The 15,135-nt window shown below is 32.1% G+C and overlaps 1 protein-coding gene across 3 annotated transcripts in view; it reads right to left on the reverse strand.

Annotated features, from left to right (window-relative positions):
- The window catches only part of LUBEL (Linear Ubiquitin E3 ligase), a 284,647-nt gene that overhangs the window by 47,951 nt on the left and 221,561 nt on the right, over positions 1-15,135 (reverse strand). For all 3 annotated transcript variants that reach the window (XM_069842059.1, XM_069842058.1, XM_069842060.1), the window contains exons 6-7: positions 7,861-7,969; positions 1-99 (exon numbers count right to left, since the gene is read on the reverse strand). The exon at positions 1-99 is cut by the window's left edge and continues 197 nt beyond it. In XM_069842059.1, the coding sequence (XP_069698160.1) occupies positions 1-99; positions 7,861-7,969 (208 nt within the window). The remainder of the gene's footprint in view (positions 100-7,860; positions 7,970-15,135) is intronic.

Consider the following 15,135-nt stretch of genomic DNA (forward strand, 5'->3'; position numbering starts at 1 on the left):
GATCAGCCATTTGTGGCTTGGGCTGATGTGTCTGCTCAGGTGGGAATGAGCTCAGAGACGGAGGACTTGGGGCCATGCGGTCAAAGTCACCCCTCATTGCTGCCGGGAAAACCAGAAGTACTACAGGTTGGGGTCTTGTCACTAGGTGTACTATTTCAGTATTATACATGCATAAGAACATCATGCAAACATTTATACTTAATTGTTAAGGATGTGACAGTTTGAAGCATAAAGCAAACTTAATTTGTTTCGTTATGTTTAAACGTATAAATTATTAATGGGAATTGTTAGTAAATACAGTTTCAAATACAGTATTCATTTTGCTTCTGTTCAAGCTCTGATGAAATACATTTATGTTCAGCATCCTGAAAATAATAAAATGAACGTTATAATACCGTATGCAAAGAGTAACACATTAACAGAAGTGTTTGCTGTACTACTTTCTGGTGCTTATAGGCTTTGAAAAGTCTTGACCTATACCCATTTCTTTCTGAATGAGAGAGAAAGCAATGTTGAATTATTCAGAAGAGGTGTAGTTTGACTTTTTTCATTTCTGGTGAATAAATGATTTCACAACATTTTAGAGGTTGATTATACCATCGTCTTCAGGTGAACAAAAGAGAAAAGGGCACAAAGAATTTCCTGTTCGCTGAAGTCATTACTTTGGGCTGGGTTTTTGGGTAGGTACTAAAAATTAATATTCCAACTAATTATAGTTATAAACGAGCAAACAATACTCTCACATTGGTATAAATTAATAATGCCACTGGGTTTGAAAGTGTCGGCCAATTGTAACGAATGGCTCGAACTTTGTGTTCACTGTGTAATTCAGTCATATCAAGTTCGGTCACTGGTGTGATATAACATAGGCACACATTATGAAATTACCATGAATTATTTATAATTGATCAAATATTCAACACATAGGTACCTACATTTGAGAAATTTCTTTACAGAGAATGTCTATATAATTGGTTTGAAGTCAATATTCTTCAGCATGTCAGATATCCCATCTCTCCACTACAAGTCGTAATTTTTCTCCTTCTACCCAGTTACCAGGAGATTTGAATGTTGAGGCGTGTGATTGGGAAATTAGTGTCAAATTCTGGTCTGTGCATAGATTAGCATGGGGCCCCTGTGCTCTTGGGCCCCCAGGCAACTGTCCACCTTGCCCATGTGTTAAGACAGCACTGCATATGTTCATTGTTAGATATTCAATGTGAACAAGGTCTCAAAACAGTTCAACTAACATCACATCCACTCAGGTATGTTGGTGTCATTTTCAACATTTACTGCCTAAAAATTCAGCTCCTAGCTCATTAAAAATGGCTAAATCTAACCAAGTGGACCTCAACGAGAAGGAAAGCCTTTTATTCTCTTCTTTTTTCCGTTCACCTGAAGACGAAACTAGAACCAGTCTTCGTAATGTAATGAAATCATTTCTTTACCAATAATGGAACAAGTCCAAATTACACATCTTCCCATGAATTTTTAAATACTATTATAGTCACAATCATGCCATGGTATGAAAGACAAATTTCACAACCTCGAGCGGGAATCGAACCTGCGACAGGAAGTCGCAGGTTTGATTCCCGCTCGAGGTTGTGAAATTTTTCTTTCATACCATGGCATGATTGTGACTATAATAGTATTTAAAAATTCATTAATATGTCACATCAACGGACGTATACACGTCATCCAACATCGTAAGATGAAGATTACATCTTCCCATATTTTGGGTTCCCCGAGCTGATACTATATCGACACACAGGAGGACTCCCATGACGTGGGGTGGGTACGACGTCAAACCTTTACCAAAAGACAACACAGGATATCACGTTGACTGTGGATAAACATCCATCTCCTAGACGAAATTTAAACTTACGACTATGGCTTCCATGCAACAGTTAAGTGTGTAATATCAATTATCCACATTACGGAATTACTTCCAATTATCTGTTTCGAGTACAAACAGTTTCTACTGTTCCTTGTGAATAAATGTCATCCTGCTTTAGCCCATTTTCGGACCATGACCTCCCCTGTTTAAAATTATATATTAAAATTATAAATTGTTAAATACAAAATTATAATCTTATAGATCATACAGGTGTGAGACTGTTTTTTATTGTGGAGAAAATATTTCCCATAATTTTTTAGAAACTCATGACATTTTCCTTTTAATGTTTCACAGCATTGCTAAAATCTGCAAATTACCGTATATATTGATGTTCAGATTTTTATCATTGAGATCTAAATAATTAAAACTCTTTCCATTTGGCTTGTTGACTTTATTAATTAAGATAAATTATAATTATTATGACGAATACTAACTATTGTAATGTCCCAAAGTGATTGGTGATTATTATTGGTGTTTAAACTCAGGATTATATGCTGTAGGTATATTGTGATGTCAAGTTTGATGTGTTGAACTTTCATGTATGAGAAATCCATTAAAATAACTCGGAAAAATTTCTAAAACTGTGACATTTATATTCTCAGCATATTACACTGCTAGCGATGAACGTATTAGGCTTACTGTCCTGAGACTTGGGGTATATTTCCAGCTTGTGACCTCTTTGCTTTGGTCATAGGTGAAATGACAGATAAAAAAGTGCAGTTTTCTTATTTTAACCAGAATTGCAATCTTAAATTCAGGAACAATTGGAAATGTGGAAGAAAATAAAGAAATATGACAGATTTAAACTTACGTTTTTCATATAGAACAACGATGTACTTCTTACATTTATATGTATAACTAAATAAAAAGTACTGATTTAAAATTTAATAATATACCGTAAAGTGGGGTGACTTTGAATGCTGAGGTGACTTTGAACAGTAATTTAGCACCTTTCTAAATTAAATTCTGTACCCAATTGCGAAAAAACTGTTTAAGTTGTCAATAAATTAGTTCAGTTTTTTTCGAATTTGGGTACAGCATTTAATTTAGAAAGGCGCTAAATTACTGTTCAATGTCACCTCGGCGTTCAAAGTCACCCCACTTTACGGTATACTTATAGCCAGCTCAAGTTTGATTGAGCTGAGCCTGCATATACAACTTACCGGCATTTTGACTGGTCGTAGCACACGTGTTTAGTGGGGAGATCCGACCACTCTCTCACATGGGAGGAAAACGAATCAGTGGTGAATGGCAGTGATTTAGGCCTATTGTTTCATACAAATAATGCGTCGGTAAGAGGTAATAACACAACATTATATTAATCTTACCTTTTATTAAAGCATATATTCAAAATGGTGTGCATCTTCCTGGATGCAAGAATCACATCGGTGTAGAAAATTCTGAAACTCTCTATCTGTAATTTTACTGTTTAAAGATTTACGATTTTATCTATGGGGTAATTTTAAAACGGAAAGTGTGCTAGTATGTGGATAATCTACACAGTCTTGAAGAGCTGGAGATTGAAATCAGCCGACTGCTGAGTGATAGAGACTTGCTTAAGGTGCTTCAGAATTTTCTATACAGGTATGATTCTTGCATCCAGAAAGATGGATATCATTTTTAACAGATGCTTCTGTAAATGGTGGTGATTTAAGCCTACAATCCTGCACAAATAATGCAATTTGGTAAGATGTAAAAGAAAAATGTTATGTTAATTTTACGGATTTTAAAGTAAAATAGAACAGTTCATTTATTCGAATTTTAATGTTTGCATTATTTAAACATACTGTTATCAAATAATTCATTATTACCACCATTGACGTCACTAGCATCTGATTATTGGAAGGGGGGGGGGAGGAGAACACACCCTGATCTGAGAGACCAGACAGTCATCCTCATCAGACTTATGTACTTTTTGGTTCTGCATTAAACTTAATTGATATCATAATATATATATATGTATATATATATATATATATATATATATATATATATATATATATATACACACACCGTTAAGTATTTTTAAGTCCTGGTTTGTATTTATTTTATCATTTTAGAATTTCCGTTAATTCACCTAAACTAGAATTCGGATTTTGCATTAAAATAAAGATGATCTTAGGAATATAATTTATAGTGATCACTTTCACGTGTTAATTGTCAACTAAGTTTGTAAATTTGTAAACAAAACTGCCCTACTGGTACTCAATGAAATCTCACGCATAACTGACTGCAGAAGAGAAAAGTACTGCAACATGGAGGGGAATGCCAGCAAGACGAAAGAGGTCGTGTCTATTCAGAAGTGTAGGAGTTTAAAAGTAACAGGAACAGTACAGTCTTTCAAATATCTAATACATTATTCCGTATTGCTGTACACACTTTTCAATGCCAAAATTAAATTTTTTTGGCATTCCTTCTCCTTTAAAGATCTTCCATGAGATTTCTCTCTCGACGTTGTCATGTTATTGTGTTTTTTACAATAGGGAAATGATTAAATTTAATTTATTAATCATATTCGTGTGCAATATTATCCTTTGTCATGATATTTAAAAATCCATGTAATATTGAATAATTAAATAGTTCAAAGTTTCAATAAAAATTATGTTTATTTATTCGAATTGTCTTCCTCTACTGTTCAGCAGTAGTGTTTCCAGTCACTTATATAGGGACCTGATTCCTGGCATGAAGGTGAAAATTCATCTCCATTGCATTGAGAAGGGATGCTTGTCCTGTATTTCCTTGAGTGGTGGGCTTGCGTCTTACTAACCAGATGAATAGGAAGTCCTGCTTCATTGCAGTCACTTTAAAAGTCCCGAAACGTTGTTTAACTGATCAGTAACCTGCAATTGCTGGCATTCCCCTCCATGTTGCAGTACTTTTCCATTCTGCAGCCAGTTATAAGTGAGATTTTATCGAGTAGGACAGTTTTATTGTGCAGTCATGAGTGAGATTTCATTAGAGTACAGTCGTGTTGTGCAATGGTGAGATATTCACTGCGTCGTTGTATATTTTTCTTGAAGGCATACATCAAGTGCAGAAAACTACGGAAAAAGACAAGCATTTAGACGTAAATTCCAGGCACCTAGTTCCAACACTAACAGCAATATTAAAGTTAGTGGATAAGTTTAATAAAACAGATTCTGTAACTGACGGGAAAAAGAGAATGAAGGCATAATGGACCACCTGAAAATTTACGTCTAAATGATCGTCTTTTCTGCCACACAATTTTCTGTCATGGGAAGAGTGATAGTAGGAGGAAAAAGAATAAAGTGCATAAGATTTGCTGATGATATGGCATTGTTAGCAGAAGAGCAGATGATACTAAGGGATATGCTACTGGAGCTAAATGACAGCTGTGAGCAGTATGAGATGAAGATAAATGCAAATAAGATGAAGACATTGGTCATAGAAAGAAAAATAAAGAAGGTGAACTTGCGAATTCTAAATGAGGCAGTAGAGCAAGTGGACAACTTCAAATACTTGGGATGTAGGCTACTATAAGCAGTAACATGAGCTGCTGCCAGGAAGTCAAAAGGAGGATGATCAAGGAAGCTTTTAATAAAAAAAAGGACCATATTCTGTGAAACTTCTGGAAAAAAAAACTAAGGAAGAGACCAGTGAAGTGTTTTGTGTGAAGTGAGGCATTGTATTGGAGCAGAAATATAGACATTACGACGAAGTGAAAGAGAAGCGACTAGAAGCATTTGAAATGTGGATATGGAAAAGAATGGAATGTTTGAAGTGGACATACAGAATAAGAAATGAAGCTGTGTTGGAAATCGTAGGTGAAGAAAGAATGATGCTGGAATTGTTCAGGAAGAGGAAAAGGAATTGGTTGGGTCACTGGCTGAAAAGAAACTGCCTACTGGAAGGAATGGTGAACGGGAGAAGAGTTTGGGGCAGAAGAAGATCAGATGATAGATGACATTAAGACATACGGATCATATCAGAGACCGAAAAGAAGGCAGAAAATAGGAAAGATTAGAGAAAGCTGGGTTTGCAGTGAAGAAACCTGCCCTTGGACAGAACACTATGAATGAATGAACTTTCTGTATACTTTTTGTACGTCTTCAAGATGAATATGCGACGATGCAGTGAATACCTCACCATTGTACAATGTTATTGTACACTCTAATGAAATCTCACTCACGAATGCACAACAAAATTGCCCTACTCCAATGAAATCTCGTTCACAATTGACTGCAGGAAGGAAGATAGCCACAATTCATAGAGGGGAAATATCAGCGATTGCATGAGGCTCAGACCGAAGATCGGCCGAATGACGATTCGGGGCTTTTAAACTGCCTAGTCTGTACTTGTGAATGTCAAGAGGAAATGCAAAGACACAATTTATTCTTAAAGGTAGACTATAATGACGATGAAGATTTGATGATGTTGTTTCTGTCCGAAGACAGGTTTGAACCTCGTGACACCAATAAGGCATCACTCATGAGGCAACTAAGGCCGGGCGCACACAGAATCAGACGCGGCGCAACACGACATTTTGTCTCATGGTACTTCTCTCCCATTGATTTCTTATTATGTGGTGCACACAGAATCAGACGCGGCGCGAGCAGACACAAGGAGACACAGAGAGACAACATCGAATGACTGCTAGAAGTTCGTCGCGAGGAGATAGTCTGATAGCTGCATTGTACTGCTCATGTGTTAGCAGTGGCTATGATTGCACGCTTTACTATCTACAGACACTATTGTTGTTGTGTAGTGCACATTATTCATAATGGAGCTGGATACGGATAAATTAGTTGTTTTAGTACAGGAAATATACGTTCTATAAAATCTTTGTAACAATATCACGACAATAATGTGGTTTCTAAAAATATGTGAGAAATTGCAAATGAGATGAAAGCACCAGATGAATAATAATATTGATGATGATGATGATAATAATAATAATAATAATAATAATAATAATAATAATAATAATAATAATAATAGTAATTTGTAGTAGACCTACTTCTCTCCTCTATACTATCAATCATTATTGATTTAATATACTATTTTTCTTTATTGTGAGTCGTGAAGTAGTCATAAACATACAAAATGACGTTTGTGCACTACATTAGTAGTATTTAATTTTAAGATTCTTTCAATTATAGATTTTTAGGCGTATTAGGCATCCTTAGGAAATAATAGCCAAAAATACAATGGAATTTCTCATATAGACAGTTCTCTTTCATTGACGCCATTTCCCAGCCTAGACCAGTTTTCTAAACGCACACAGCCAGCAAATCAGTTGTCGCAAGTAGACAGTCACGAGGCGTTGTAAAGCAAAATGTCGCATCTCGCCTCGCTGCGTCACATTGCGTCTGATTCTGTGTGTACCTGGCCTAAGACTGGAGATAATGGGGTAGGGTGGCTAGTTTTCTTCAAACTGTCACATACGCTATTAAAATTGGATACAGTAATCCTCCAATTTTGATTCTGTTGTCACTACAACAACTATGAAATATTTAAAATATGTAAAAAAAACTGTAGATGTATGCATTATGAATTTTATTAAATACCGTCTATATAACTTTTTATTAATACTGGTGTTATCTACGTTGTGATTTTAACAAGTATCAGACTTAATGAACACTTGAAAACAACTGAACACACACAAATATTATAGAAGTATTTTAGAATTTGTATCATTATGCAAAGCAAAGTATGATAATAAATGATACAATAAGTTAAATTGTCACCATTATTGTTGTTTTATATTATTTTAATATCGTAATTTAAAAGAAATTTGCAATGTAAAAATATGTCATATTCAACAGTGCCAAGCTTCTTTCAAAATAGGTCTCAATTCAAATGAAATACTCATTTTTTGATAGAGGATTATTGTATTATCTTATCAATCATAAATTTTCTTCAAACACAAATTTGTTTTCCATAGTTAATAAAAGTAATGAACATGAAGGAAATCCTTGTAGGGGTTGAAAAAGTCTTCTTACTCTGGAATTTATTGTTAGGTGGTGGCGGTAAAGGCCTTCCACCCATCATCCTTTTCAAGCTTCCCATCTTATCCTTGATAGAGAAATCCTTCTTGGGCAGAGTTGGACCCTATTTTAAACAAGATAACACATCATTGTATATTTATTAAACTTGGAAACAGTAAGCCATAGGTCATCAGATAAAATTGTATGCAATCTTCCCAGACGTGATCTGCCATCCTTGAAGTTCTTTGACATACAATTGGACTCTCCCGCTGTGCTGAGTGTCATTGCCTTTCTATCTAAATACATACCAAATATAAATTTTCCAGCATTTTTCTGATATTCTATCCAAATTGAAAAAGTATTCTAAGTGAATTGAAACTTACATAATTCTGTAAATTTTATTTGATATTTTCACGAGAATCTCTTTTAAGTCTGGATTTTTTATTTCATTTTGGGAAACTTCTTTTGTGATCTACATTATTTAAATCATACATACTGTGCAAGTTAATCTATTAGGTAAATATTTTAGGTACCCAATATTTGAATAATTACAGATCAAAGCACGAAGTGATTATTTTAAAATCACTGAAAAGAAAGACCTAGGCTGAATGAACATGAAGTCATTTATATTTAGTAAAATGTAGCTCCCACAATTGCATACACCATAGAGAAGATATTAAAAATTCTATCTGAAGTCTTTTCAATTTGCAAGAGACATTTCAGCATCATATACTAATGGATAGATCTCTCAATCGTGTTTTCATACATGGACTTCAGAATTTAAAATTGTTTAAAATAATACAAAATTAGTTGTAACAAAAACTGCCAAGGCTGTGCATTTTATTAAGTATTCATAGGGAAAGAAAAACAAATTCGCTCTGAATTTCTCATTTGCGAAAAATTACAATTTTCTTCATGCAAATTTTTTAACAACATAATGTCAAAATTGTTCTGGAAATATCGTCACATGTCCAAAAATAGTTTATGATTTAGGAAATTCTAATTTGACACGATCTTTGAGTTCTATAATTGTTTATTGATGATTTTGTTTATATCACCTGTACATTAAAATTTGGTACAGTATGTCTAATGTTTTGAAAATGATCTTGCTTGCCTTCTTTTTCTAATAAAATTGTGACTAACAGTAAATAATTGTAAATTCTTGTGATCATCATAATGTAACTACAGTTACACCATATTGCTTCCATATATTATAATATGTCTTGATTCTGTGAAGTAAATGTTAATATTTTATCACTCCCTTTACTTTAAATCCTGCTTTCATGTAAAAACTGCTTGTTTATTATCTTTCCTTTAGTCAGAAATTGAGGCTCTGTAATATGAATAAATAACGCAAGTAAGTTATTTCGAGCCATCATACAATGATTAACCATACTGTGTTTTTAACCATTCATCAACATTAATAACAACTAGTAAGATATTCTTGACCATAATAACATACTATCGGTTTGTAATTCCTAAGCATAGCAATAATTTATGAAGCATCATTTTCCCAAGTAAACTAAGAATGTTTCTCTGAGGAATTTATTTTCTAAAGTCAGTAAGACCTAATACAAATATAATACAATCTGTTTAGAAGAAATATTAACGTAATTTATATTATATATATATATATATATATATATATATATATATATATATATATTGCTTCAAAAGCGGATAATTAAAATGTTCTTAAACAAGTCAATTGATCATCCAACAAATTTAATTTATTCCGATTTTAATGTTTTGCAAATTGAACAAATATATAAATAACCGTTATTGAAATATCATAAAAATTGTCAGAAATATAAAGAATAACAAAATGTTTATTCTACCAGAAGAAATTTGACATGTTCTTTAGCTGAAGAACAACATGTTTATCCTACCAGAAGAAATCTGTCATGTCCTTTAGTTAAACCTAAATGTTACACAACCACTAGAATAAATCATAGCCAGAGTTATGGACCAAGGTTATACAACTCATTTTGATAATACTCGTAAATCCTGACTAGGTAATTTGATTTTAATAAATTGAAGAAAAGAATTAGGCTAAGTAAATTATTTAGTACCGGTATTCATGTCCCTTTTTCTTTTTTTCTTTTTCTTAATTTCATTATATTTATTCATTCCAACTTACACGAGTATTCTATTCTCGGCTTTTATCTTCATATTTATCCCTGTTTTGTAGTAATTGTTTTGGTTTTGTAATTTTATTGAATCTTCGTTATATTCCATTTAGTACAAAATAGTTAGGCCTATTTATAGGAACATGAGCTTTCTCAAACCGGGTGTGTGCGACATTCATAATATGTATTTATTTTGTATTGTTTGTAGCAATAAATACTAAATTCTAAGGCCTGACTATTATATAATTTCTGCGAAATTACAAAATATATAGGTTATTAATAGTTTGCTCTGAAATACTAAGAAATTCGGCTAAAACTATGTTAGTACTTAAAAAACAAACCAAGAATAAATAACTTTAACGACAATTTATTCAAGGCTTATACCTAACTTCTTGGAGTCATCTGAATCGTTGTTCCTAGACTGTGTCTTATGATCACTTGGACAGAAATTTTTGTAACAAAATTTAATTTTTAGAAATATTCTTTCTTTGTTCAGTTTAAAGTATCAACATTTCAGTGAATAAGAACGCAAACAAGTTACATATTGGAGAAAGGTTTTAATATTTATATATTATAATTTATTTATAGGTGGAAATGTTTGAAGAAAGTAAGTACTGGCATACCAGCACCTACCTATTTATATTTTTGACACGACTATCCAATACTGTGAAGTCAGTGGCTTATATTTAAATGACAGGCAATATTTTTGCGAAGACATCTACTACTATCATTCCCATTTCTATTGAGTTTACATTAACAATCTATGAACAGTTTTCATACAACAAAGAAACTTGCAATTGGTACACTATCACTGTATATTTACAAATTGCAGACATAAAATAATTCAATTATTTCAGTGGACATGTAATAATATTAACGGGAGGGGAATGGATATTAAGGTCAAATCAAACATACGAGGTATCTTGGGATCACAATATGTAAGTAACAAACCATGTTGGTGAAGAAAAATAAAATACAAATTCGTCAGTTACTTATTATATGTCTAAAATAACTTTTCAATTTTAATGAAAGAAGAACGTTATTACTTCATTGTAAGATCCATTGTATCTCATATTTGAGAGTACCGGTATTCTTAAGTTATAACCTAACTACAAAATAATAATAAAAAAAATTCTACTATTGATTATGTTTAACTTTTGTGCTGTTTTTAAAATTTACGAAGTTATTATTGTATTATAATAATCTATCATCCTGTATTTATTTTCTTGCATAATAAGTGATGCTAATTTTCTAATGCTACAATAATTTTCAAACTTATCTGAGCAATCGATTGAAGAAAGTACTGTATACATTTCTAAGTTTCTACCCAAGATTACTTTAAAATTACATTTTAAAATATTTTAGCTTTCATTAAAGGATGTTTCAAAAGTCACAACAATCTCTCACTGCCTCCACGATATGGTATGTTTAGAATACTACTTTTTTAAATGATAAATTACTGTAACTGGTGAGATATAACAAGTACAGAAGTCAGACCTGTAGAGGGAAAAATCATTCAATTATTCAACAAAATAAAAATATTCATATAGGTACAAAAACACTACAGTTTTATAGAAGTGTGTGACGTAACTGTAAGTGACTGATATTTGTAGTGATTGTGACTTTTGCATCACCCAGCCCTTTGTAGATGATAGTGTAATAAGTACGTAATGTGTTGTAAATTGTGTCTCATTTTTAAACATATTATAGGATATCGTATGCTCTTATTGAGAGTTCATGTCTAATTTACTTTGTCATATATGTCAGTGTTAGATTCAGATATTTTTAACATTAAAATTGCTTTCCAATTGTCGCAAGGTTAGTTCAAGTAACTCGGATATCATTATTATATTAGTAGAATGGGCAGTCTATGGAAAACTATTCAATTCTTTCGCTCCAAATTAATAATTCTAAGTACGTAGAGAAAATGTATTGTCTTTATAGAAAACACATTCCTAGAAATGCTACAGTGAATCTAAAACTTCGATCTTCATAGTGGTAATTCGAATAAACTATTACAGTATCAAGTGCACAAATTTTAAATCTTCAAAGAACTATTGTTGTACTCTTCCTATTTATTTCTGTCATCCTTTATAGTTATGTATTAATATTTTCTGTTAACGTCATAGATAGGAAGCTCCTCCTTATTTCTATTATTCCAAGAGAAAGTCGACAAGAATTGTGTAGTACAATAATACAAAAAGGTTTGGGGAATTTCAGTTACGGTATGGTATTGTGTCTGTGTGAGGTATTTCTCAATAAAATTATGTTTGAGCTGTTATGGATTTATGGGTAAATTGGAGTTGTGATGCAGGACAGAAAACAGATGTAAAAGACTTAAAACACTTGCATAATAAAACATTCTTTTGAATAAAATATATATTATCAGCAAAAGCACATTATTTTAACAAAAAATAACATTTCGTAGTTTATTGTACAGAAGTCTTCATATCACATAATTTAGAATGAAATCGTATACCTTGACATTATAAAGCTTAACACATTTATTAAGATACAATAAACCATATAAGGTGTGATTTTCAGATATATAGGTATTCCATCTAGCTCTGTAAAATCATATAATAAGAAAATATATTTATATTTGTTATAATATATTGGAATATTATTTCTCAGTATATAACAGTTCTTTTGGCATTATAATAATTATAATGCTTATGTGTGCATGTATACAGAAAATTATTTTTAAACCCTAAATAAATTGTATGTAATATAGTGGAATTCAGAAACACAGTCTACATGATACAACAGCTTCATCTTATCAAAATGTTTGACCATTGGATAACACGTTAGAAACATGTTTAATCCATTTTATAAAGACTCAAAATGACTTTCGAATATATTGATTAAAAATAATTGGTGTAAGATACATATCACTATAAGCTTGAATTTTGTTATAGAAATAACTTACAGCTTTCAGTCGCTGTGATCTAGTTGTCATATTTTTCCACGAAGTAGTTTATTACAAATAAGATAAAAACTGTAATTAAAAAAGGTTTCAATTATAAAAAAACTGGATTAGAGAGTGACGTAGTATCAGTACATTTGTTTGCTATAAAGGTGTATAATGAGCGAATTGCTTGATGATTATGATGATGATGATGATGATGATGATGATGATGATGATGATGATGATGAAAAACCAATTTATGAAATGGGAATTTGAAGATTACGCTTAGGTACCTCAGCATAAAGATCAATATGAATATGTTGTTTGCCACCAAACAATATTAATAATAAATGTACAGAGTAACTAAGATGAAGTCTCTTGGTTCTTAGAGATTCAATCGCTCTCCTAATTAATCACCTCAGATGATAAACGTGTTTAATGTAATCTCATTGTGTAGGCCTATCTTGTTTTTAATTAATATATGTTAATCTATTTATTTAATGTCTTGTAAACTGAAAATATATCATATATTTTGTTATTTATTGTGTCTTTCGGTAGTTTTACTATTCTCTGGAAAATTTAAGAGTGTTAAAATTAAATTCATACTAGAAATCTTATTTTGTCTTGTGTTTGTATTTTCTGTTTGTATTTAATGACGAACCGAACCTATAATCTGTGATAGAATGTACAGGGAATAAATAATTACAATACAATACAGTACAATACAATGGGTCCTGGTGAGACCTGAGGCATTACACATTGGTTTGATAAATATGAGTTCTATAAGAAAGTATGAATATAGGCCTACATCACAAGGAGTGCATGTAATTGGTAAACGCAAGAAGCATCTTTTGCTTTCAGTTGATAATAGCATCAAGGGTAACCATGTGGAAAAACAGAGTTGTAATATTCTTCCTTTATTAAGTAATGCTAAGGCTTTCTTTTTATAGGTTAAACCTTCAACCAATAAGCTCAATGAATTAATGATGAATATTATGAAGTTTCAAATAATAAACATTCTCGACACAGTAATTTAACTATTTTTTTGTCAAAATATTACGGGATTAAAGCAAAACAATTGATGAATTGGCCACTACATTATCATCTCAAAATCATAAACCTCAACAGAACATCATATGGAACAACAAGAAATATTGTTGTTACTGGTGTTACAGCTGTCCTTACATGGATGTGTATTAGGTTCCAATTTTTGTAGACATGTCTTTCAAAATGAGGTGCTTGTACTTTTATTTTCTGTTATCTAGTGAAATTGGTATTCTGCTTCTGTAGGAAATAAAATTTTCAAATCATAATGTGTTTTCTTTTAAATTTGTGATAAATTTATATATTTTTTTAATTTGTTAATTCCAAACTTTAATCAGATCTAAAGTATCTAGATGCATTTTATTTATTGTAAAAATCAGGGGTAGACAAATTCCGAGCACCAGGTAGCCATGGTCACAAAAAATAGTATGTGGCACCTGAATTATTTATCGAGTTAAAAAATTTTTAAAACCTCGATTTCTTTTGTCACTACGACTAATGCACAATGTTAACAAAAGCGATTGTAGGAAAAAATTCGAATATGTTTTTTAAATTAATATTATTACATTTGTTGTGTATCTCAATATATTGTCATAGCATCTTTGAGAGCGTGTGTTAGCATTGCATAGATATTTTCATTCATTCATAGTATTCATTCACTGCAAACCCAGCTTTCTCTAATCGTTCCTTTCCTGTCTTCTTATATGATTCATATATCTTAATGTCGTCTATCATCTGATTCCTTCTTCTGCTCTGAACTCTTCTCCCGTTCACCATTCCTTCCAGTGCATCCTTTAGTAGGCAGTTCATTCTCAGCCAGTGACTCAGCCAATTTCTTTTTCTCTTCCTGATCAGTTTCAGTATCATTCTTTCTTCACCCACTCTTTCCAACACAGCTTCATTTCTTATTCTGTCTGTCCATTTCACATGCTCCATTCTTCTCCATAACCACATTTCAAATGCTTCTAGTCGTTTCTCTTCACCTCGTCATAATGTCCAAGTTTCTGTCCCATACAATGTCACACTTCATACAAAGCAATTGACTATCGGTAGTCTCTCTCTTAGTTCTTTTTCGAGGCCCACAGAAGATGCTTCTTTTTCTATTAAAACCTGCATAGATATTTATCATTGTTTAATATATTTCTGTATATTTATCTTAGGTCGAATAGTTCATTTCTTCGTTGCATGGCTGAACGAAAATTGGTGGCT

This window comes from Periplaneta americana, chromosome 12 (assembly GCF_040183065.1).
Source record: "Periplaneta americana isolate PAMFEO1 chromosome 12, P.americana_PAMFEO1_priV1, whole genome shotgun sequence".
NCBI classification, from domain to species: domain Eukaryota; kingdom Metazoa; phylum Arthropoda; class Insecta; order Blattodea; family Blattidae; genus Periplaneta; species Periplaneta americana.